This window comes from Mauremys mutica, chromosome 12 (assembly GCF_020497125.1).
Source record: "Mauremys mutica isolate MM-2020 ecotype Southern chromosome 12, ASM2049712v1, whole genome shotgun sequence".
In the NCBI taxonomy this organism is placed as follows: domain Eukaryota; kingdom Metazoa; phylum Chordata; order Testudines; family Geoemydidae; genus Mauremys; species Mauremys mutica.
In genome coordinates, this window is record NC_059083.1 from 22,231,904 (window position 1) to 22,257,702 (window position 25,799).

At 47.5% G+C, this 25,799-nt stretch overlaps 1 protein-coding gene across 1 annotated transcript; it reads left to right on the forward strand.

Annotated features, from left to right (window-relative positions):
• Window positions 1-284: 284 nt before the first annotated feature.
• On the forward strand, window positions 285-25,284 carry LOC123344913 (zinc finger protein RFP-like; the record flags this gene model as incomplete). Its single annotated transcript, XM_044981415.1, has 7 exons — window positions 285-683; window positions 3,874-3,969; window positions 4,564-4,794; window positions 6,263-6,285; window positions 7,004-7,119; window positions 9,294-9,353; window positions 24,770-25,284. Coding segments are annotated over 7 exons (1,440 nt in total), but the record flags the coding sequence as incomplete, so codon positions are not given.
• Window positions 25,285-25,799: the final 515 nt, after the last annotated feature.

The following is a 25,799-nucleotide window of genomic DNA, read 5'->3' on the forward strand; positions in this document are numbered from 1 at the left end:
CCCACCAGCTCAGGGGCTGATTGCATGACCGGAGCCCTTTGGGGTTTTAATTACAGGCTAATTTCACTGAAAGTTACCTGACACCGGTGTGATTGTACATTTTTACACTAAAGCCTCCAGGGATTAAATTGGTTGGGTCCTTCCTGCTCAGCAAACAGCCTGAGTCATTTTCAGGCAAGGAAACACCCCCTTGCTGCTGCAGGCGGGGCATAGTTTGAATTCAGGAATTTGAAACAAAGCCTGTTACAAACTGCCCAGAGAGAGCCATGGCTGCAGAGAACCCAGTGGAAAGGCTCCAGGAGGAAGCGACATGTCCCGTCTGTCTGGAGTATTTCACAGAACCTGTCAGTCTGGAGTGTGGGCACAATTTCTGCCGAGCCTGCATCGCCCAGTGCTGGGAGGGATCCGATACAGCCGCCTCCTGCCCTCAGTGCAGAGAAACTGTGCAACAGAGAAACCTCAGGCCCAACAGGCAGCTGGCAAGTATCCTAGAACTCGTCAAGCAGTTGAGTTTACAGGCGGCAAAAGGAGCAGGAGGGGACTGGGTGTGTGAGAGACACCAGGAGGCTCTGAAACTGTTCTGTGAAGAGGATCAAACCCCCATCTGTGTGGTGTGCGACAGATCCCGGGCTCACCGCGCTCACACGGTGGTTCCCATAGAGGAGGCTGCCCAGGAGTACAAGGTAGGGAATTGCTGTCAAATTTAATGGGTTAACTTCTGGGTTTTAATTACAGGCTAATTTCACTGAAAGTTTCCAGTCACATATGTTACTCATCATTTAGCTCTGCAAAGTCTTCATTGTGTGGGGAGATGCTATAACAAAATTAATGATCTGGCAGTGCGGCAATAGAGGCAAAATATTAAATCTTGAAAGCAGGATTTACTCCACTCCCAGAAGCACCGCTCACTCCATACCCCTCCCCTCCATTGCTCTCCCCCACCCTCACTCACGTTCACCGGTCTGTGGCAGGAGGTTGGGATTCAGGTGGGGGTGGGGGTGCGGGCTCTGGGCTGGAGCCGAGGGGTTTGCAATCTGGGAGAGGGCTCTGGGCTGAGCCTGGGGCAGTGTTGGGGTGCAGGAGGGGGTCTGGGAAGCTGGCTCTAGCTGGGCGAAACTGATTTACCTCATGCGGCTCCCAGTCAGTAGTGCAGTGGGGCTAACGCAGGCTCCCTGCCTGTCCCAACCCTGTGCCACTCCTTGAAGGTGCCAATGTGCCCCTTGGGGGGGGAGGGATGTGGCTACGCGCGCTGCCCCTCTCTGCAAGAACCACTCCCGCAGCTCCCATTGTCCACAGTTCCCCATTTCCAGCCAATAGGAGCTGCGGGGGTGGTGCTTGCAGGCAGGAGCCCCGTGAAGAGAACCCTGCCCTCACTCCAGGCTGTGGGGGCATGATGGCCCCTTCTGGGAGTGCCGCATGGCTGGGGCAGTCAGGGAGCCTGCCTGCGCTGCCGGAGATCACGATCGACTGGGAGAATCTCCAGGATCTACTAGTCAATTGCAATTGACTGATAGGTGATCACTGGTCTAGCTAGACAAAAGGTGGGAAGGGAAACTGAGGCACAAAGCAGGGCAGCAAAGTTGCACACAGTCACCCAGCATGTCAGTGACAGAGCTTAGCGTAGAACCCAGATGTCCTTAGACCCTGGCCAAGGCCCAAACCACTTTGCCATGCTGCCATCTTAGCATCAGCCCCACCCCGTGATGTAGTGTCCCCGTTAGGTGGGAGAGACGCCTTGATAAAGGTCCCAGGCCCACCAGGGAGAGGAGGTTTCTCACTGGGATTCTGAACTCCCGTGTTGCTCCATGAGGGGTTAAACTCAGATGCTGCCGGCCTGCACTAGAGGAGATCACTGGGCTAAAGAGTGTGTGGGACCCCGAGCACCTTCAGTCCGCACACAAAAGGGCTCCAGACAGCTCAGGTCCATGCCAAGTACCGCTGGGATTACACTGGGTTGTAGCAAAACCAACCCCAGGCTGGAGCTGACCAGTGTCAGTCTGACCTGTTCTGTTGTGTACGTGGGCAGGGACCAGCCAAAGTGGTTCCATTAGTCCAGGGTCTCAAACACGCGCCTGCGAGGTTATTTTCTGTGGCCTGCGAGCTCTTCGCGGCCTCCCCCTAGCGGATGGAACCTGGGGGAGCAGAGGCACAGGGATGTGTGTGTTGCTGTTGCTTCAGGCACCACCCCCAGCAGATCCCATTGGCTGCGGTTCCCCGTTCCCAGCCAATGGGAGATGCTGGGGGCAGTGCCTGAAGCAACAGCGACACACACACCCCGTGCTCCTGCTCCCGCACGTTCCAGCGGCTTCCCGGAGTGGCGCAGGGGCAGGGCAGGCAGGCAGGGAGCCTGCCGTTCCCCCAGTGTGTGCTGGGCCAGAGCTCGCCCCCCAAACTGCTCCTGCAGTCGAACCCCCTGCCTTGACCCCCTTGCCACACCCCTCCTGCACCCCAACTCCCTGCCCGGAGCCCCCTGCCGCACCCCGACTCCCTGCTGTACCCTGCACTCTGGCCCCCTGCCCTGAGCCCCTTGCTGCACCCCTCCTGCACCCCAATCCCCTTCCCTGAGCTGCCTGCCGCACTCTGCACCCGACCTCCTGCCCTGAACCCCCTGCTGCACCTTGCACCCCAACCCATTGCCCTGAGCCCCCTGCCACACCCCTCCTGCACCCTAACTCCCTGCCCTGACCCCCTGCTGCACCCTTCATCCCTCCTGCACCCCACACCCCAACTCCCTGCCCTGAGCCCCTGCCTCACCCCACACCCCTCCTGCACCCCCTGGGGGCAGGGAGGGGGCGGAGTTGGGGTGGGGATTTCGGGGAAGGGGTTGGAATGGGGGCAGGGAAGGGGTGGAGTGGGGGCGGGGCCGAGGGCGGGGTGGGGAGGTGTCAGTAATGCGGCCCTCAGGCCAATGTACTAGTCCTCATGTGGCCCTCGTGGTCATGTGAGTTTGAAACCCCTGCATGAGTCCCACCAGGCAGCCTTTTGAAATCTCCCAGAATGCACTGCTTCCGGGATCTTTACCAGGGAATGGGACAGTGGGGCATCTGCCCAGGGGCCATCGCCACGGAAAGGCTTTAGGACAGTCGTAGGGCAAACCCAAAGCCATTCTTTATACAAATCTGCATCATGTCTAATTAGGGTGGTCACTGAGGCATCCTCAGAACATCGGACATGCCCACGCCTGCCTTCATGGGCCCGTCCTCACCAGTATCAGTCACCCTGTGTGGGCCCCACCACTGCTTTTTTCAGTGTGCCACCTGCCTGCATCATTTTGCATGAAGGTGCCACTCCCATCCTCATGGGTGTTCTCCTGCATCCTCCGTCTCCTCCTCTCCCTTTTGCACCAGACAAAGCCACGTTCAGTGCCGAGTCCCTACCGGACAGGGAGGGTGCTCCACAAGACTGGGATTGCGCAGCTTCAAACCAGACGAATTGCCTCCCGACATCTCATGGGGTTTGCCCTGGTGTTTAAACCAGTGCAGTCCCCAGGGCTTCAAGGGTGAAACCCGGGTGGCTTCGAGGAATTCTATCACTTCGTTCATTAAACCTTCTACAAAACAGGTTTATTGATTCACCCCCATGTAACTCCAGTGCCCTGTTATGCTCTGTACCACTAATCAATTCACAAATACCAGTAAAGCTTGGGTATCATTGAAATCTCTAATTACTAAAAACACTGAACCGGAATTGGTAATGAGTCTGAATGTGACACGCTCCCAGTCTCTATTAATGAGGTTTGATCTCCTTGGTGGCCCTGATGTCACAAAGCGATTAGAACCACAGTCATCTTGGGTTTTGGGTGGAAAAACACCCACTTCCAAGCACCTCTCAACTATCCAGATGAAACCGCCCAAATCATTTCTGTTTCTTCAGGAAAGAATCCAGGCCCATTTGAAGACTCTGAGGGAAGAGAGAGAAAATCTGCTGGGATTGAAAGCGACTGGAGAGGGGAACAGCCAGGAGTATCTGGTAGGTGCCTGTTGTTATGAACCAGCAGGGACTGGTAGTGGGAGGTCTATTTGGTGGCAGACTCCTGTGTGGCCTTGGTGAACATGGGCTTATGTGTGTGTTTCTCCATGACCATGGATTGTTGGGTTTGATTCATGTGTAGACGAGCCCTAAGCTTCCCTTTCAATTGATGAGTAGCCTTTGTGGCTTACCCAGAAATCCCCCCAAGTGAACTGAATGTCCCTGCGAAGTGCTGTCCACTGGGTCTAGACATTTTGTGCATTTTTAAAACCTTTGTTTCTTTTAACTCCCCTGACATCTCTGTCAGTGTAGTGCTGTGTACTGCCTCCTGCTGCTCTGGGTCTGAATTTCCACACTCCATAAATAACAGAAGATGCTGACCATGACCGACAGAGAAACTTCCCTTTCAGGGGGATACCGGGGCCAAAGGGGAAGGTGTGAGAGAATCCCCTGCCTAGTACCCACAGGGTAGAGTCAAATGTCAGAAATTTTAGGATTTTCACAGAAAATCACCCTCCTGCACACTCAGCTCTCCATGAAAGGACCCTGGGCTCCACCCATGTCCCTGACCAACCCTTGCCCTATTTCATACAGAAACAAACACAAATCGAGAGGCAGAAGATTGTGTCTGAATTTCAGCAACTGCAGCAGTTCCTGGAGGAACAAGAGCGACTCCTGCTGGCCCAGCTGGAGAAGCTGGACAAGGAGATTGTGAGGATCCAGAATGAAAATGTCAGTAAATTCTCCGAGCAGATTTCCGGTCTGAGTGAGCTGATCAATGAGATGGAGGGGAAGTGTCGGAAGCCAGCGAGTGAATTCCTACAGGTGAGACTGAATGAGAAACATAGGTGGGTGCTCCAGGACAGCCAGCTCTCCCGCTCAGTGCTACCCACCATCAGCCCTGCCGATCAACTCCTCCCACTTCTTCCAGCACCATCTGCCTGCTGCAATCAGCTGTTCCACTGTGTGCAGGAGATGCTGGGAGGGAGGGGAAGGAGCAGGGAGGGAGTGTGCTCATGTTAGGATTCCCTCCCCGCTTTGAACTCTGGGGGACAGATGTGGGGACCCACATGAAAGACCCCCTAATCTCATATTCCTTCATCTTAGGTTAAAAACTTCCCCAAGGCCTAAATTCCTTTCCTTGTCCTTGGACGGTATTGCTGCCACCACCACCAACTGATTTTAAACAAAAATTCAGAGATGGGTCACTTGTCCTCCCAAAATATCCCCCCAAGCGCCTTCACCCCATTTCCTGGGGAGGCTTGAGAATAATATATCAACCAATTGCCTTTAATGTAAGTACAGACCAGATCCTTATCTTTAGGACACTAAAATCAATCAGGTCCTTAAAAGAAGAACTTTATTATAAAGAAAAAAGTACAAGAATCACACCTGCAAAATCAGGATGGAAGGTAACTTTACAGGGTAATAAAAAGACTTAAAACACAGAGGACTCCCCTCTGGACTCACTTTCACAGTTACAAAAACAGGAATAAAACTACCTCTTCGCATAGGGAAAATTCACAAGCTAAAACAAAAAATAACCTAACGCATTTCCTTGCCTTAGTTAGAATTTTTGTAATCTTAGATGGATCATTTCAGGTAGGTTTTCAGGAGATGTTGTCCCTGCTTGGTCTATATCTCTATCAGGAAAGGGAACAAACAAACAGAGCCCAAACAAAACCTCCCCCAACCCACCAGATTTGAAAATAGCTTCTTTCCTTATCGGTCCTTCTGGTCAGGAGCCAACCAGGTTATCTGAGCTTCTTAACCCCTTAGAGGTAAAGCGATTCAGTACAGCTGCAAGGAGGTATTTTATGTGACTCTTTCCTTTATATTTATGGCAGCTCACAAGAGGAGGTGAGGAAGAGACAGTGTGGAGGTTGAGTGGGAGTGGGAAGAGTTGGGTTGGGGTGTGGCATTGGGGAAAGGTTTGGAGTGGGGGTGAGGCATGGGGTTGAGCACCCCCAGGGACAATTGGAAACCAGCACTCATCATTAGAAACATGCCAGACCACCACAGAGGGAGGAGCGGGCTGCTGAATCATAAGTACTGGAGTCCAGCAGTCAGAGATCTCAGTGTAACTCAGCATGTGCATTGCTGACATCTGAGTATTATTCTTAGCAGAGTCACAGAGATATGAAAGATGGAAAAGCCCCATTAGCTCAGGGAATCAATGGCCCTGGGGCCAGGGCAGGGTCTCTTCCCCCATACTTCCTAAATCCCTTCCCTGGGATCCCCTGTGTGTGTGTGTCAGAGAGGACTGAAATTCTTTTGTCTCTCTTTCCTCTAGGATGCCAGAACCACCTTGAGCAGGTATGTGGCTCCCTCTCATTCCACAATGCTGGGAAAGAGCTTGATGATGAGGGTAGCACCGCATCTCCCCAGGGCTCTACAGCAAAATGTGTGGGGAGATCACGTGTTGGATACAAATCTCTCTGATCAACTCCATCCTGGGGTGCTCACTCTTGTACAGAAGACTCTGGAATTCCCCAGTCACTGGGAAGGACTGACCTCAAGTATTTTGTAGAGATGTCACATCCCTGGGGGACTGGCTGCCTCAGGATTGTGGGGATGGAATATGGGCCTGTCACTGCTGGGTCCTGGTCACTCTTCAGCCCAGGGCAATAGTTTTCAAGAGCCTTTCCCCATCTGAGGGCTGTTTGGAGACCTGTGAGAAATGAGCTGGGGAAGGGGTAGTTGGTGTCTCAGTCTAGTTCCTAGACGGCAGATTTCTACAGCATTTCACCTGGGAACCTCCTGACCCTCAGAGCATGGAGGCCAAGGAGTGAATTGGCCATGGAGACTCAATTCCACTTTTGTCCCCAAAGCTGGTCTCTTCAGACCAGAGTTGAAGAATATTAATGACCTTTGAAGGGAAGGTTGCTTGGCCCTGGGCTGTGTTGCACCTGCTCTGAGGCTGGGAGAAGTCGAGGAATTCTAACTCCAGGCCCATGAGAGCAGCGACTCACTAGCCAGAACTTATAATGAGTCACACAGTAAAATATAATCACGTGAAATTGTTTCCCTCCAGGTGTGAGAAGGGGAAGTTCCAGCAGCCAGGGGAGATTTCTCCTGAACTGGAAGAGCGAGTCAGTGGTTTCTCCCAGAAAACGATTGTGCTAATGGAGATTCTGGGGAAGTTCAAAGGTACCTAGAAGGGATCTAGGAATGGAAATTGGGATGAGCCTCTGAGAAGAGAATGGTGCTGATCAATTGGTTCACACTTAGATGATGCTGTTAAATTAAGAAATAACTCAAAGACTTTAAGACCGGAAGGGACCATCATGATTATCCAGTCTGACCACCTGCACATTGCAAGCCACAGAATCTCACCCACCCACTCCTGCAATTGACCCCTAACCTCTGGCCAAGTTACTGAAGTCCTTAAATCATGATTTTAAAACTTCAAGTGTAACTGGTTGAGCACTCAGCAGTGCGGCGCCTCCTGCTGGTCAGTCAGGGAATTAGCTTTCCTGCTCCAGAGCGCCCACTGCTGGCCAGTGTCTCTCCTGCCTCAGGTCCTCCCATGTCCCTCCTGGACCCCAGTGCCCCTTACCTTGGGTTCTGCCCACAGCACTACCCCCACACTCTGGGTCTCCTCTCCCAGGGGAAGCCCAACCCTCTATACCCACCTTGCCTCAGTGGTTACTGCCAGTCATCTAGCCCCCTTTCTCTGGGGCAGCCTGCAGTCCACAATGTCCACTCATCATTAGCAAAGGGGTTGCACCTACTGCCTTTCTAACCCTAGTACCATCCCTGGCCCTTAACAAGGCCTCAGCCTGGGGACTTGCCAGGCCAGAGCTCCCCAGCTGTGCCTGCCCCGCCCCAGCCCTGCTCTGTGTAAGGTACCTTGTGCTCTGCTACCAGGCAGCCCTGCAGTGAGACTCCTGCCTGCCTAGCTCCCAGCCCTTTGATCAGGGCCAGTTGTGACCTAATTGGGTGTGGCCCCAGCTGTGGCTGCCTCCCCAGTCAGCCGACCTCATCTGCTTTTCACCTTTTACCTCCTTTTATCCCAGGAGGGGGGTAACTGTCCCACTACACAAGTTACAGAGAATCCACCATTGACTCCAGGTTAAAACTGCAACTGACCCGTGCTCCATGCTGCAGAGGAAGGAAGGAAAAAAATCCCCAGGCTCTCTGTCAATCTGACTTGGGGGGAAATTCCTTCCCTACCCCAGATATGATGGTCAGTTGGATACCGAGCATTTTGGCAAGACCCAACAGCCAGACACGTGGCAAAGAATTCTCTATAGCTCAGAGCCCTCCCCGTCTACTGCCCCATCACCAGCCATGGGGCACATTTCTCAAAGGCGGATCCAGCCCATCACTGAGTTGTGGTCCCGTTTGCAGCTAATTTGGGCCAAATGGGCTGTAGGGAAGGAGAAAGCCCCTCCCCCATGATCAGGGATCCCTCCAGCACAGGCACCTCTTGTGCCTCCTCCCCAGCAGCTGCAGGCACAAGGCGTGTTCCTGAGAGGTCTGGAAATGGGGTGGGGGTGGTGAGGGCGGTTGGAAGAGGGAGCGGGGTGGACAAGGGACAGAGGGACATGGGCCATGTAAAGCTGGGCCTCAGACACTCTGCACAGTGGCCTAAACACACAGGGGCCATTGTCACAGGGATGTAGCTCGGGCTGGCTTCAGAACTTTCTCTGCTTGTGCCAAGGTCTGCACCGGCCCCTGCAAGCACTGAATAGTGGAGTCACAAATGGCCCCTCCCCTCTCTCCTTTTGTGGGTACAAGGGTGAATCTGGTCCATGGAGCCAGCCTTCCTCCGCCTCAATGTCCACATGGGTAAAATGATTTTATTATTATTCCTATTTCTGCCTATGGATGACGAGGCCCCATCATGCTCCTCTCTGTGGAGACGCTGAGTAAACAGACCCAACAGCTCACAATTAGAGGCAGGATTTCACAAACTCTGAACATCCCGTTAGTGTCAAAGGGACCCAAGTGGGTAAAGTTACTTTTATGCCAAAGTCTTTGCAGGCTCTGGGTCTAGGTTAGGACAAAAGGCAGTAAGTGAATGAAACAAACCAACTGGAGTCTGAAGGGACGGGGGGATGAGGAGGGAAAAGTAAATCTCTTACAGATTGTGTGTCCTGGGATAGTTGTGAGGCTGTAAGGCTGCTGGCTCCATTGCTGAGAGATGCCTGATTGAGAGGGGAACTAGATTTTAGACCTTTTTATATTAAATACCTGAGTGTGTCTCTGGGCCTCTCTGTCTGTTTCTCTGTCATAATTATAAAACAGTTTCAGAGTGGGGATGCTCTTATGAATATGAAAGTCTGAAATCTCACCTCTCTTCTCCTTTCTCCCCCAAGACACTCTGCCGTCTGAATTGGAGAGAAAAAGGGGAGGATCATTTGGAGCACACAGACAGGGTGAGTCTGCGGGTGAAGATTGCCTTTAAATTATGAGAAAATTCCAGAGAAAACGTCTTCATGAGATTGTAGCTAAAGTTACCAACCAAACTGACAGTGACCATGACACACACAGCCCTAAAAATAACACATTAAACGGTAAGGAGATCCAGGGGCCCATGTCTCCCCCCCGACACACACTTTTAAAGATGGGATGACCAGAACACTTTTCAGCATGGGCATAGTTTGGCGGAAGAGGGCCGCATTGCCTTGGGCACGTGTTGAGCATGGCAGGCAGTGTCTGTGCTTAGGGCAGGACAGCTGAGCAGCTCCTCTCTGTGTAGTGCAACCCCTGCTCGCAGCACCAATCTCGCCCTGGTGCTGGCCTCTCTCAATGGCCCCACCCCTGCTCCTCTTTCCTTGAGGCCCTGGCCAGGTCAGAAGCCAGAACCAGGCTGCCATCCAGGGACTGCACTGGGAAGCCCTGGATCCTCCACCTGCCCAGGGTGGTGCACCCCGGGGAATGGCTAGGGTTTTTTTATAGCACTTTTTTACCTGTGAGAAAAGAAACCTGACACATTTCATTAATGCCTGGCAGTGTTTTGCAAATCTTATAGCTGCTTGGGTACATTCAGGCCCCCCCTTGGTTGTCAGCCAAGTCTTAGCTGTGAGCAGTATCCTTGAACGGGGACAGCATTTTATTTTTGGGCTGAGCTTGCTAGCTTTTTTTTTTTTAGTTAATTTGTTTTGGGGTTTTTTGGCTTTTTTTAGCCTACAAAGGAAACCTTTTTATTTTTTTCTTATACATTTTTTTAATTAATGAACACATACACATTGCCATTATACAGTACATTAGTTTTATTATTTAATGTATGCCACATATATTTTTTCAGTAAAATAACTTCATTACAAAGCTTTGGAGCAACAAGCCAGGACAAGCACATCCACTTTTGAGGAGTCCACTCAGTACAACCTTTGGTGTTTAATAGCTTTCCTTTTTTTTTTTCCAGCCCTCTGGCTAGAAATTTGAGGTAGCCAGAAGGATCCCATGTGCTATATGGGGAGTGGGTTAACCTTTCATGTCCTTGCTTCCAAAGACTGTTGGTGTGCAAATTTTAACAACAATTTTTTAATTAAAAGATTTGGCCAATGAAGTTTTTTTTATGCAAATGTATTAGACTTTAGTATATTACATTTTTTTCATTTATTCAAACACTTCGTATTTCAAGTTGAATAAAACAAGTATTTGCTTTTTGAGTTAACCCTTTTTTAAAATTTTGAACTAGACTATTTTATGAAAATATTAAACAGAACAATTTTGGCCACGAGACAAACACCACAAGACAGGACATAAAACACAGAACATAATTCCTATTGTGCCAGTAAATGCATGGTACGTTGAATGCTGTTCAGCTGGCATCTGTTTTTTTGTTGGGTTTTTTTGATTATTTGAAAGACGAAAGAAGAGAGGTTTACCACTCCTGGGCAGTCAGTTATTGCTTAAAATATTTTTTTTTATATACAAATACTCTTGTTGATTTTAGGCAAAACAGAGGAATTACCCATATTTTATTGTATTTGTCAGTTCTTGCTCTACTTCCACAACATGCTCAGCCACGTGCACACATACAAAACACCTTCAATGAAAATTGGATTCAAAAGTTAGGAAATACCAGAATTCAGGTTCCATGTGTGTTCTAAATTTGGACCCCCTTTTTTTATGCACTATGATACAGTTTCTAATGCCATGATCACATACTATTTCCCCTTGCCTCCAAGGGGACGGTACCCATGAGGCCGTCCTTTCTCTTCCTGGAATTCCCTGCCTCATTCTTTCCACACTTCCCAACTTTTGAAAGAAATGAGGCCCGGATCCTTCAAGCAACACCCTCCTTCACTGCACAACCCAGATTCATCCCCAGAGCAGGTGCCTCCACTGCACTGAATGAGGCAAGAGTTCTGGTGTGGGGGAGGGGGAAATAGCATGTGATCATTTAATTAAAGATTTGTCATAAGGCATATGCACAAAGGGACCAAATTAAGGTTAACATAAGAATGGCCATATTGGGTCAGATTAAAGGCCCATCTAGCCCAGTATCCTGTCTTCTGACATTGGCCAGGGCCAGGTGCCCCAGAGGGAATGAACAGAACAGGGAATCATCAAGTGATCCATCCTAAGAACATAAGAACGGCCGTACCGGGTCAGACCAAAGGTCCATCTAGCCCAGTATCTGTCTACCGACAGTGGCCAATTGCCAGGTGCCCCAGAGGGAGTGAACCTAACAGGCAATGATCAAGTGATCTTCCTCCTGCCATCCATCTCCATCCTCTGACGAACAGAGGCTAGGGACACCATTCTTACCCATCCTGGCTAATAGCCATTTATGGACTTAGCCACCATGAATTTATCCAGTTCCCTTTTAAACATTGTTATAATCCTCGCCTTCACAACCTCCTCAGGTAAGGAGTTCCACAAGTTTCTGTGTGCTGTGTGAAGAAGAACTTCCTTTTATTTGTTTTAAACCTGCTGCCTATTAATTTCATTTTGTGACCCCTAGTTCTCGTATTATGGGAATAAGTAAATAACTTTTCCTTATCCACTTTGTCCACATCACTCATGATTTTATATACCTCTATCATATCCCCCCTTAGTCTCCTCTTTTCCAAGCTGAAGAGTCCTAGCCTCTTTAATCTTTCCTCGTATGGGACCCTCTCCAAACCCCTAATCATTTTAGTTGCCCTTTTCTGAACCTTTTCTAGTGCTAGAATATCTTTTTTGAGGTGAGGAGACCACATCTGTACACAGTATTCGAGATGTGGGCGTACCATGGATTTATATAAGGGCAATACTATATTCTCCGTCTTGTTCTCTATCCCCTTTTTAATGATTCCTAACATCCTGTTTGCTTTTTTGACCGCCTCTGCACACTGCATGGACATCTTCAGAGAACTATCCACAATGACTCCAAGATCTTTTTCCTGACTCGTTGTAGCTAAATTAGCCCCCATCATATTGTATGTATAGTTGGGGTTATTTTTTCCAATGTGCATTACTTTACATTTATCCACATTAAATTTCATTTGCCATTTTGTTGCCCAATCACTTAGTTTTGTGAGATCTTTTTGAAGTTCTTCACAATCTGCTTTGGTCTTAACTATCTTGAGCAGTTTAGTATCATCTGCAAACTTTGCCACCTCACTGTTTACCCCTTTCTCCAGATCATTTATGAATAAATTGAATAGGATTGGTCCTAGGACTGACCCTTGGGGAACACCGCTAGTTACCCCTCTCCATTCTGAGAATTTACCATTAATTCCTACCTTTTGTTCCCTGTCCTTTAACCAGTTCTCAATCCATGAAAGACCTTCCCCTTTATCCCATGACAACTTAATTTACGTAAGAGCCTTTGGTGAGGGACCTTGTCAAAGGCTTTCTGGAAATCCAAGTACACTATGTCCACCTGATTCCCCTTGTCCACATGTTTGTTGACCCCTTCAAAGAACTCTAATAAATTAGTAAGACACGATTTCCCTTTACAGAAACCATGTTGACTACTGCTCAATAATTTATGTTTTTCTATGTGTCTGACAATTTTATTCTTAACTATTGTTTCAACTAATTTGACCGGTACCGACGTTAGACTTACCGGTCTGTAATTGCCGGGATCACCTCTAGAGCCCTTTTTAAATATTGGCGTTACATTAGCTAACTTCCAATCATTGAGTACCGAAGCCGATTTAAAGGACAGGTTACAAACCTTAGTTAATAGTTCTGCAACTTCACATTTCAGTTCTTTCAGAACTCTTGGGTGAATGCCATCTGGTCCCGGTGACTTGTTAATGTTGAGTTTATCAATTAATTCCAAAACCTCCTCTAGTGACACTTCAATCTGTGACAGTTCCTCAGATCTGTCACCTACAAAAGCCGGCTCAGGTTTGGGAATCTCCCTAACATCCTCAGCCATGAAGACCGAAGCAAAGAATCCATTTAGTTTCTCCACAATGACTTTATTGTCTTTAAGCGCTCCTTTTGTATTTTGATCGTCATGGGGCCCCACTGGTTGTTTAGCTGGCTTCCTGCTTCTGATGTATTTAAAAAACATTTTGTTATTACCTTTGGAGTTTTTGGCTAGCCGTTCTTCAAACTCCTCTTTGGCTTTTCTTATTATACTCTTGCACTTAAGTTGGCAGTGTTTGTGCTCCTTTCTACTTGCCTCACTAGGAATTGACTTCCACTTTTTAAAGGAAGTCTTTTTCTCTCTCACTGCTTCTTTTACATGTTTGTTAAGCCATGGTGGCTCTTTTTTAGTTCTTTTACTGTGTTTCTTAATTTGGGGTATACATTGAAGTTGGGCCTCTATTATGGTGTCTTTAAAAAGGGCCCACGCGACTTGCAGGGATTTCACTTTAGTCACTGTACCTTTTAACTTTTGTTTAACTAACCCCCTCATTTTTGTATAGTTCCCCCTTTTGAAATTAAATGCCACAGTGTTGGGCTGTTGAGGTGTTCTTCCCACCACAGGGATGTTGAATGCTATTGTATTATGGTCACTATTTCCAAGCGGTCCTGCTATAGTTACCTCTTGGACCAGCTCCTGCGCTCCACTCAGGATTAAATCTAGATTTGCCTCTCCCATTGTGGGTTCCCGTACCAGCTGCTCCATGAAGCAGTCATTTAAAGTATCGAGAAATTTTATCTCCGCATTTCGTCCTGAAGTGAAATGTTCCCAGTCAATATGGGGATAATTGAAATCCCCCACTATTATTGGGTTCTTAATTTTGATAGCCTCTCTAATTTCCCTTAGCATTTCATCATCACTATTACTGTCCTGGTCAGGTGGTCGATAATAGATCCCTAATGTTATATTTATATTAGAGCATTGAATTTCTATCCACAGAGATTCTATGGAACATGTGGATTCGCTTAAGATTTTTACTTCATTTGAATCTACATTTTCTTTCACATATAGTGCCACTCCTCCCCCTGCACGATCTGTTCTGTCCTTCCGATATATTTTGTACCCCGGAATGATTGTGTCCCATTGATTGCTCTCATTCCACCAGGTTTCTGTGATGCCTATTATATCAATATCCTCCTTTATCACAAGGCACTCTAGTTCACCCATCTTATTATTTAGACTTCTAGCATTTGTGTACAAGCACTTTAAAAACCTGCCCCTGTTTATCTGTCTGCCCTTTTCTGATGAGCGAGATTCTTTTTTATGTGACTGTTTATCATCTGACCCGGCCCTTACATTATACTCTTCCGTCCTCTGCTCCTGACTATAACCCGGAGATTCTCTATCATCAGACTCTCCCCTAAGAGAAGTCTGTGTCCGATCCACACGCTCCTCTGCAGCAGTCGGCTTTCCCCCATCTCCTAGTTTAAAAACTGCTCTACAACCTTTTTAATGTTTAGTGCCAGCAGTCTGGTTCCACTTTGGTTTAGGTGGAGCCCATCTCTCCTGTATAGGCTCCCCCCATCCCAGAAGTTTCCCCAGTTCCTAATGAACGCGAACCCCTCCTCTCTACACCATAGTCTCATCCACGCGTTGAGACTCTGAATCTCTTCCTGCCTACCTGGCCCTGCGCGTGGAACTGGGAGCATTTCTGAAAATGCCACCATAGAGGTCCTGGATTTCAGTTTCTTTCCTAGCAGCCTAAATTTGGCTTCCAGGACATCTCTCCTACCCTTCCCTATGTCATTGGTACCTACATGTACCACGACCACCGGCTCCTCCCCAGCACTACACATAAGTCTGTCTAGATGTCTCGAGAGATCTGCAACCTTCGCACCAGGCAGGCAAGTCACCATACGGTTCTTCCGGTCATCACAAACCCAGCTATCTATGTTCCTAATAACACTGCTCTACAGCCAAAATGCTTCTGAAATAAATGTAGTCAAACTTTACTAATTCTGGGTCACTGAGAACGAAAATGATGCTTAAAATTGTTGATTGGCTCTAGTTTTCAAGTTATGCTATTGGGTCAGTATATACAACCCTTGACTTGGGAATAGCGGAGGATAAGTGAGTTATAAAGGGAAGGGATCTCAATTTAAACCAGAAATGACTAAAATACATCTTTGACTGGATCTATGAATAAATCTATGACTGGGTTTGGACAGTACTTGCTTTTTAGGCAAAACAATGAACGATGCAATCTGAAGCTGGTATTGCGTCATACATGATATGAATTGCATCATGTTATTCCTAGAAGTCATGGATGATGCAATCATAACAAAGCTTACATCACTCTGCTGAACAAATTGCCCTGTATCAGCTCTAGAAATCATACAGTGTCGTGCTCTCTTATTTGTCAGTGTTTGATTTTGCAAATGGACACATTTCTGTTTAGCCAAAGTGAGCAGAGATGCCTCGTACTTGTGTGAAAAGTGCGGATAACTTCTGCTATGTTTGTGGTGAAGTGACTTTTGCATCACAAAAGCACAGAATAACCACTATGGTTAAGAAAGCCTATCATCTTTATTTTGGCTGCAAAATTGGAGATCAGGACAAGAGGTGGGCCCCACACATATGCTGCAACACTTGTGCAACAAATCTTCGCCAGTGGTTGAACAGGAAAAGGAAATCTATGCCTTTTGCAGTGCCAATGATTTGGAGAGAGCCAACAGATCATATCAGCAATTGTTACCTCTGCATGGTGCCTCCAGTTGGGAAAGGTGTGTCAAAGAAGAAAAAGTGTCAAACATTCCATCAGCTATACGCCCAGTACCCCACGGAGAAGGACTGCCGGTTCCTGATGCACCAGAATCATTCTCACTTGAGTCAGACGAGGAAGAGGAAGAGGATGAAACTTCTGGTCCTGAACCATCAACGTCACAGCACCCACATTTTCTCCCATCCTCCTCCTCTGAACCACACCTCATAACACAAGGTGAACTGAATGACTTGTCAGGGATTTGGAATTACCCAAGAGTAAGGCAGAGCTGTTGGGCTCCAGACTACAGCAGTGGAATCTCCTGGCAGGTGATGTTAGGGTTTCCATGTTCCGTGACCGTCAAAAGGAACTTGTCCCATTCTTCTTCATGGAAGGTGATCTTGTAGCCTGCAACAACATTGATGGTGTGATGGCAGCCCTCACCATCGTTCACGATCCAGATGAGTGGAGACTGTTCATTGATTCATCGAAGACGAGTCTTAAAGCTGTTTTACTGCATAATGGCAATGTTTTGCCATCAATTCCAGTTGGTCATGCAGTCCATATGAAGGAAACCTATGACAACATGAAACAACTTTTGAGGTGCATAAACTATGACCAACATCAGTGGCAGCTTTGTGGCGATTTGAAGGTTGTTGCTCTCTTGCTTGGTCTGCAGACTGGATACACAAAGTACTGCTGTTTTCTCTGCGAATGGGATAGTCGTGCAAGAGATTCCCACTACATCAAGAAAGATTGGCCACTCCGACAGTCATTGGAGCCTGGGAGGAAAAGTGTTCAGCATCCACCACTTGTTGAATCAAGGAAGATTTTGTTACCACCCTTACACATCAAGCTGGGTCTGATGAAGAACTTTGTCAAGGCCATTGACAAAACACAAGCAGCTTTCAAGTACCTCCGTGGAAAATTTCCAAGGTTAAGTGAAGCTGAGATAAAGGAAGGTGCCTTTGTTGGTCCTCAGATTCGTGAACTTCTTCGAGATGATGCATTTGACCATGCACTGTGTGGCAAGGAAAAGACGGCATGGAAAGCCTTCCACTTAGTGGCAATAAATTTTCTCGGAAACAACAAGGCAGACAACTACAGGTTGTTGGTGGAAAACCTCCTCAAGGCATACAAAAGCCTTGGTTGCAACATGTCACTAAAGATACATTTTTTGCACTCTCATCTAGATTTTTTTCCACCGAACTGCGGAGCAGTGAGCGACGAGCACGGCGAGCGATTTCACCAGGACATTGCAACAATGGAGAAATGTTATCAGGGCAAATGGAGCCCATCAATGCTTGCAGACTATTGCTGGACAGTGACAAGAGATGCTCCATTTAATGAATACAAGAGACAAGCCAAGAAGCGCCGAGTAGACACTGAATAGGACTAAACTATGTACATAATAGTTTTTTGCCTTTTGTTTCATAATAAATAATAGTTATATAACCCTTTTGCTGATATTTAAAGTGTTACATAAACAGGATAGGTGAAATATTATCATGTAAAGCAACCATAAACACATGAAAAGACCTAGGTTTACAATTTATGATTAAAACTCTACTATCTACACAATATACATAGACATCAAATGTAAAAACTTAAATATCTTAGAAACAGTAGCCAATCAGTTGTTTTAATTGTCATATTTGAATTCAGCACATCAAAATACATAATAAATAGAACATTTTATCTCTGAAGCAGACGACTTCTCAAAAATTGTAGACCAGTGTAATCGAATCTCCTATTACTAACACCTGCCTTTTCCTAGAAACTGGAGTTCCCTCCCCCGGAGAGGTAACCTCAGTGCGAGAGGCAACCCCAGCACCATCTGGAAGGAGGGTCCCAACTATGGGAAGGTTTCCCTCTGCTCCCATTGACTGCTCTGCTTCCCTGGGCCTTTCTTCCTCCTCAACAGCACAGGGGCTGTCTGAGCAGAGGTGGGACAATTCTACAGTGTCCCGGAAAGCCTCATCAACATACCTCTCTGCCTCTCTTAGCTCTTCCAGTTCTGCCACCCTGGCCTCCAAAGTCCGTACATGGTCTCTGAGGGCCAGGAGCTCCTTGCACCGACCGCACTCATACGCCACCCACCCACAGGGCAGGTAATCATACATGCAACACTCAGTGCAATAAACTGGATAGCCCCCACTCTGCTGCTGGGCTTCTGCCTGCATTGTCTCCTAGTTAATGGAAGGGTGGTTTACAGAAAGGGGTTTTGATATGTGGTTTGGGTTATAGGTTTTAGGGGGACCGCAGGGAAGGGGTTAGGGCTGGCGAGGGACTCCCTTCCTACTCCCCTTCCAAACTCCCTTGCGAAACTCCCTGTTAGCAGCCCCTGGTCGCTTGTGAGCGGCTTTATAAAGCCCTGGCCTGAGTGAATGCCCCGCCCACTGATTAAGGCTCAGCCAATTACCAGAGGCTTCGAGCTTTCAAACCTGCCTCCAACTGCCAGCCAGAGCACACGGTCCCTCAAACAACCAAACAAACACACAGACTGCCAAACACAAGCTCAGCACACAGCAAGTAACCCCCAAACACAAACAAGCACACACTACAGACAGTCACTTACCCCACAGATGCTGTATTTGCTTCTCCTTCACCTGGAGAACTCTCTTGCAAAACTCCCTGTTTGCCTCTGTTGCTCATTCCCAGCTTCTGTCAAACAGAGGCTAAGGACATCATTCCTGCCCATTCTGGCTAATAGCCATTGATGGACCTATCCTCCATGAATTTATCTAGTTCTTTTTTCAACCCTGTTATGGTCTTGGCCTTCACAATATCTTCTGACAAGGAGTTCCACAGGTTGACTGTGTGTTGTGTGAAGAAATACTTCCTTTTATTTGTTTTAAACCTGTTGCCTATTAATTTCATTTGGTGACTCCTAGTTCTTGTGTTATGAGAAATAGTAAACAACACTTATCTACTTTCTCTACACCAGTAATAATTTTATAAACCTCAATCATATCTCCCCTTAGCCGTCTCTTTTCCAAGCTGAAAAGTCCCTGTCTTATTAATCTCTCCACATACAGAAACTGTTCCATACTCCTAATAATTTTTATTGCCCTTTCCTGAACCTTTTCAATTCCAATATATCTTTTTTGAGATGGTGTGACCTCATGTGCACGCAGTATTCAAGATATGGGCATACCATGGATTTATATAGAGGCAATATGATATTTTCAGTCTGTCTATCCCTTTCTTAATTATTCCCAACATTCCGTTCACTTTTTCGACTGCCGCTGCACATTGAGTGGCTGTTTTCAGAGAACTATCCGCAATGACTCCAAGATCTCTTTCTTGAGTGGTAACAGCTCATTTAGACTCCATCATTTTATATGTATAGTTGGGATTATTCTTTCCAATGTGCATTACTTTACATTTATCAACATTAAATTTCATCTGCCATTTTATTGCCCGGTCACCCAGTTTTGAGATCCTTAGGTAGCTCTTCGCAGTCTGCCTGGGTCTTAACTATCTTTAGTAATTTTGGATCATCTGCAAATTTGGCACCACACTGTTTACTCCTTTTTCCAGATCATTTATGAATATGTTGAATAGGATTGCTCCTAAACAGACCCTTGGGGGCCACCACTATTTACCTCTCTCCATTCTGAAAGCTGGTTGCACTGTCTCTTTGTCCAACCAGCCTCAGATGTAACCCCACACGCAAGCTCCTTGTCAGATTTGACTCCCCTTCCTCTTCCCCGTTCCCCTACTGGTTCCCAGTCCCAGTCTCCTTGTCAAGCCTTGTTCTAGTCCATCCCTTTGCCCCCGTTCCTCATCTGGTCTCAGTTCTCACGTTCAGTCCTCCCATTTCCCTCACTGGTTCCCAGTGTCCTTGCCCAGAGTCCTGCTCCACCTCATTCCCAGGCACAGTTTCTCTCTCACTCCAGAACCAGCCTCACCAAGCACTTTGTTCTAATCTATTCCTTAACCTCCTTCCAGGTCTAGCTTCCCCCCCCCCCCCCCCGTCTTATATTCTAGTCAGTCATCTACCTCCGTTCTGCCTAGACACCAGCAGAGTGGACACTGAGAGCACAGGAGAGAGGCCCCCTGCTGTCCATTCTAGTGCCCAATCCCACACCAGCTTGGAGCAGCAATTGCCGGGAAAGATCAGCTTTGCCCTTTTATCCTTGACCTGGAGTGTGGGGATGTCATTTGTGAAGTCTGGTCAGTAGTAGGGGCTGTGAGGGGAAGGAGCATGATCTGTAAGGACAAAACCTTCAGAGAATTTAGCGCCACAAACTAAAACTTTTCAGAGGCTTATCACTTGGCCAATTATTGGATGGATTTTCACAGGGAAAAGGCACATCCCTGACACAAAGGTCACACCCTGCTGAATATCAAGTTTCTGCTCAAAAGCCTGGGGCGCTAAAGCTTCTCCTAGAAAAGGTCGTCAGATTTTTTTTTTTAGAATGTCAAAACAATGTGTTATTCTCTGACCTCATTCTTAGGAACAGTAGAACCATTCTGGCTGAAACTTTTTTTTTTTAAAAAAAAAAGTCCGCCTGAGGCAGATACCCAGCATGGAACTTTTCTGCCCAGATGGCTAAAGTTTGGCAAAGTAGTGAGCAACTGAAAAGAAGGCCCTATAATGGGAAGCCACCTTAATAACAGGTTATGTGACCGGGTCCACCTATATATGCTGGCGGGGGGGTGACATGGGTCACGTGAAGCCCTCGCATCAGCGCGGCATGGCCCATGCAGGCCCCTCCCCTTTTCCCCCGTGGCCCATGCTCCCCCCCCCCCCACTTTTCTGGCGGTGCCCTCCAGGCCCTTTTTTCTACTGGTGCCTCTGTGTGCTGGAGAGAGGGAGACGGAGACAGGGAGAGGCTGGTAGCATGTCACAGAGTATTGAATGGTGTATTAAATACTATCAAAAGTGTGTGAGCAGAACCTCTCTTTAAAATTGGTTTCTGCCAATTTTTATCTTTCAGGGAGCATTTTTCCGCACACTTGTTTCAAACAAACCCTGATGTAATACATTTTTCTAGAATAAAAGTACACATTATTTGTCATTCCAAACTGTAGTATGGTGTTTATTATTTCCAAACTAATGTGGGCTTTATGTTTCAGATTTCTTTTTCCCAAGAACGTCTCCTTGGCCGGTGGTTTGCAGTGTGACTCTGGTGATTTTGTTGGTGTTCATCAGCCTTACCCCTTTTCTCTTCAAATTAAGAGGTAAAGCTCTAATGGGGAAAATGCAGTGTAATCAGAATGAGATTTTCTCCTTAGAAAGACCATTTAGAGTTTTCTACATGGAAAAGTTACATCAGCTTAAAGTGTGAAATTAAATGGATTTTGTTAAACCAATGCAAACCTCTGTGTTATTGCCCAAAAGGGTCCGAGGTACTCTGCAAGAACGAGACCAACTCCACACTGAGAGTAATTGGCTTTAATGAAGGTAAAGTGACACATCTGCAACGGGGACCCCAAGCGTTGCTGTCACTGAGACGGGGACCCAGCGCCCTGCAGCTCGGCCTGGGGTGAAGTCCGAAAACAAACACAAAGCATGCTCATTTTATACAAAACAGCAGCATATCAGCTCATACATAATGCAATAGAAACTTTCCACCCTCTGGGGCTGCCCCCCTGGCCAACAGCCAGGGGCTTGCCACGCAGCAGTCCCAGACGGTTGAGGCAGGTTAAAGCTAGCATGCTGTGTCCTACAATAACCGGAGGCTGAGAAAGCGGAACTGCCTAAGCTAAGCCGTAACAAAATCTTCCAAGGTTCCCTAGACTCCTACACTCTGTGTGGACACATCTGTTTAAGTGGAGTTTATTTCAGGTTAACTTAAACCTGTTCATATTCATCTTAAAATAAGCCTAACACTTGGTTTGCAGCAGTTTAATTAGATTGTCAATGGAGCCTGAGGGAGTTAGGTTCCCAACTCCCCCTGTAATTCAGTGTGGTTCGGGTTTTTAAGTACCCTTGGCTCAAACAAAAGTCCTTGTTTTATGGAGTTTCTGCTGTTTAATTCTAGTGTGTTCAAAAGATTATTACAGTATTAAGGAATGGCTTGTTATTTTTGTTATTATGGAAGGCTCCATCCAGGAATGCTAGTACCCAGTCTTCCAAGTTTTTCTTTTATTTTACTTTGTTTTAGTGTGTGAGCAAATGGTCAGTCTTGGGGAAGACAGTATGTGGTGGTGGTGGTGGTGGTGTTAGTTTCGAGTTCTGCAAAGTTTCAGGAAGAAGGAGCTGAACAAGAAACAGGAGAGTTTGCTCATTGTCTTGATCTCAAGTTAGTCAATTCTTGAGGTATTAATTCTTGAGATTCTCCAGGAACCAAATGTCACGGATCCACACTCCAGCTCTTAAACAGTCTCTTGGAGGAACCCTTTCAGTCTGCCACACATCCAAAGGATCTCACTCTTCCTTCACAGTAAGCCTCATGGCCTGATCACCTCCTTAACTGAACCTCTGGGCTCCAGCACTCGGGTTTTCACACCAAGAGCTCTCTCCAGCTAGTCTACACTTAGATTCCTGAACAGAGGTTTATATGCTCTTCAGGGACTTATGTGCCACAGCAAGTTTTTGCAATGACACGAAACAGCCTTTTCAGAACAGAGTAGGATTTATTAGTCAACTGGCAACAATTCTTGGAGTTCCCTAGGAGTTCCCTTGGAGTTCCCAAGCCCTGGTGCTCGGTGAAGTTCTTGAGAGACAGTATTGCCTGTGTGCTGTTTGTGACCATCGCTGTTCTAGGACAGGTCTATGTGTGTAAATAAATCAAATTACACTTAGAAAGTACCCAATTTCTCCTCCACTGGGCACCTAAGCTGCAAGTTCCTGAAGAGCTGCAACGGCTTGGTAGAGCAGTGTCATTATCATTATTCAAGGACTCATAATGAAAAGATCCTTTTAAATCTAGAGTCACAGAAAAAGTCCTCACATAATTTTATTTATATTTTCTTTTTTAGGGAAACATCTCAACACTATCAGTAAGTTCCATTTTTTTCCTGGTAGAACCAATGATATGCTCTGAAAGATTTTTGAATGAATGTGACAATGTCAACTTGAAAATCATAAGTAATATTAATTGCATAACTTGTTATATCAGTAATGGGTCGGAAGCCAGTATTGGACTTGTCTCTTCAGGAGGCAGCATGGAGTGGGTGACCGGGGGGATTGTGCACTTGATGCCCATGGCAAAAATGACTCCAGGCCAGCTCCATAAAAAGAACTTTCGAGAGGGGCTGGTGGCAGCCCAGGATCAAAGTAAGGATGTGGTCACCTGCGTCAGGATTCTGTGCACTGAGTGTCCACAGTCCTGGCACATAGGTGAGGCATTTATAAGTGTGACCTTTCGCCCAGCTCAACGCTGGCATAAAGGCTACTGAGGGAGTTTTGGGCTGCCTTCTCCTTTCCTTATAGAGCTGCACCTGGTCAGACCCCTAATGCAGCTACACCAATGTGAAAAGTGACTTGCGCTGGTGTGGTTTATCCTGTGTCCAATGCACAGTAGACAGGCCAATTGATCAACGATTGGGGGGCAGGCAGTGGTTAATTCCACCCAGGAGAAGCTTTTACAGGATGTCCTTTTATTTCTGTTTGTTATTTAGGTAAACTTCAAGTAGACCTAGGTAAGGGCATTTTGTTTTAGTTTTGTTTTGTTTCTCTCTCTCTGATGCAGCCTTTTCTGTGATAATGAATCCTATTGATGCTGAATTTGTCTGGCTTAATTCTCATCCCTATCTATGTGTTTGCTTCCAGAGTGGAGGAGATCCCTAAGCAATGCAGGTAATTACAACTCAGATTTAATCAATGGGAGATCCTGCTTCCTTTCACTGCACAAAAAACGAGGAAAGTGTAGTATAATATTGTTCCTGTTCAGAGAAGACAGAGTCCTGAGGTTCAAATGAGGGAGAGGAAAGGACTACCACAACATGCCCTCCTTACACATTTCTCCCATATTTCTGCTCCAAGTGACTGAGCAGTTATTGTCCGTTAGGATCCCAGTCCTGGTGTCAGCTAGAGGAACAAGGGTGACCAGTCTCCAGAGTTCAAACCAAGAAGTAAGTCTACTCAGACTTCAAATTCTGCATCTTTTGTCTTCTCTCCTTTTTCCTCTCTCCACCAAATCCCAACTTTCTGCTGTTTTTAACCATCCTTGCCGCCACCTTCTCCTTCATGGAGTAAATTCCAAACCCTCTTTCTCCTCTCCCCACCCCTAACTTCCTTCTCTTGGAGAAGCTTCTTGCGTCTAAATCAAAATCCCAATTTTAAAAACTGAAATCTGGACTGATCAGTCTCATTGGCTGGCCCTGATGACTAACTACAGAATTTTAGTTAGGGATCTATTGAATGTTGTCATTCTCTACAGAGCTCAGATATGTGGCAAGATGGAGCAGGCATCATGCTGGCATCAACCAGAGAGCCAAACTCCAAGGTTTTAAAATGAAGTGGGGGAGGGCACATCAGGGAAAAGGTAATTGTGACCATGTGAATGATGTGAGTGGAAATCTGCTGGGGCTTCCCTATGATTCCCAGGTCTCTAGTCGCCATCAGGGGAAGAGCAGGATGAGAAACATTTGGAGTCTCAGTCTCGGCTCAGCAAATCTTCTTGCTCTGTCACCTCCCTCAAGAGTGACTCTCCCCTGTACTGTGCTGACATCTCAGAGCTGCTCCCCATTCTGAGCAGGGTACATCCTGGAAGGAGATTCTCTGAGTCACTCCCCAGCTGGGGCAGATTCTGTCATTGACGCCATCAAACCCTCCCCCAGGACTGAGCTCTGCCCCTAACGCTCTGATTCTCTCTCCCCAGTGACTGTGACTCTGGATCCAGACACGGCTCATCTCAAACTCGTCCTGTCTGAGGGAGGGAAACATGTGAGATGGGGATACAAATGGCAGCGACTGCCGAACAACCCTGAGAGATTTGACACTGAGCGCTGTGTGCTGGGCTGTGAGGGATTCACCTCGGGGAGACATTGCTGGGAGGTGGAGGTGGGGGATGAGGGATACTGGGCTGTGGGGGTGGCCAGAGCGTCTGTGAGGAGGAAGGGAGGGATCATCCATAGCCCTGAGGGGGGGATCTGGGCTGTGGAGCAGTGGGGGGATCAGTTCCAGGCTCTCGCCTCCCCTGAGACCCCCCTGCCCCTGAGCCGGGCCCCCAGCAGGATCCGGGTTTGTCTGGACTGTGACCGGGGGCAGGTGACATTTATCGATGCTGGTGACGAGGCCCCGATCTTCACTTTCCCTCCGGGCTCCATTCCTGGGGGGAGAATCCGACCCTGGTTCTGGGTGGGGCCAGGATCCCGGCTCAGACTGTGTCCCTGAGGCACACAGCAGAGGAGGGAACCGGAAATCAGCCTCTCTAGCCTCATGAACCCTAGTCTCTATGATCTTGGAGGACTCCTATCTGCCCAGCCCCTGGTGCCTCATCTCTATGGCCCCTGGAAGCTCCTCCCCCTCCCTGCAGGCCCAGGAGACAGAGGGGGAAGAACCCCTGGGGTTGCGGGGAGACATGCTGGATGGGGGTAGCACTAACAGCTGAGCAGGAGACAGGCAGATGTGGGGGTGGCAGGGACACAGAATTAATCAATCAGGGTTGGGGGAGCTGGGGAGAAGCTGGAAGAGCTGCAGCAGCAGGGAGCATTTTGTGCAGATCTGTGGATTAGATCTCACTGACGCAGCAAGAGGGGAAAGGATAAGGAATGGAGGGGAATGAATGGAGCAGCCAAGAGGGATGATATGTGGGAGGGAGGAGAGGAGAGTGGAAGAGACACAGGAAAATAAACAGGGATCACAAGTGAGGGCTAGAAAAATGCTGAGTAGAAAAGGACAGTGAGGGA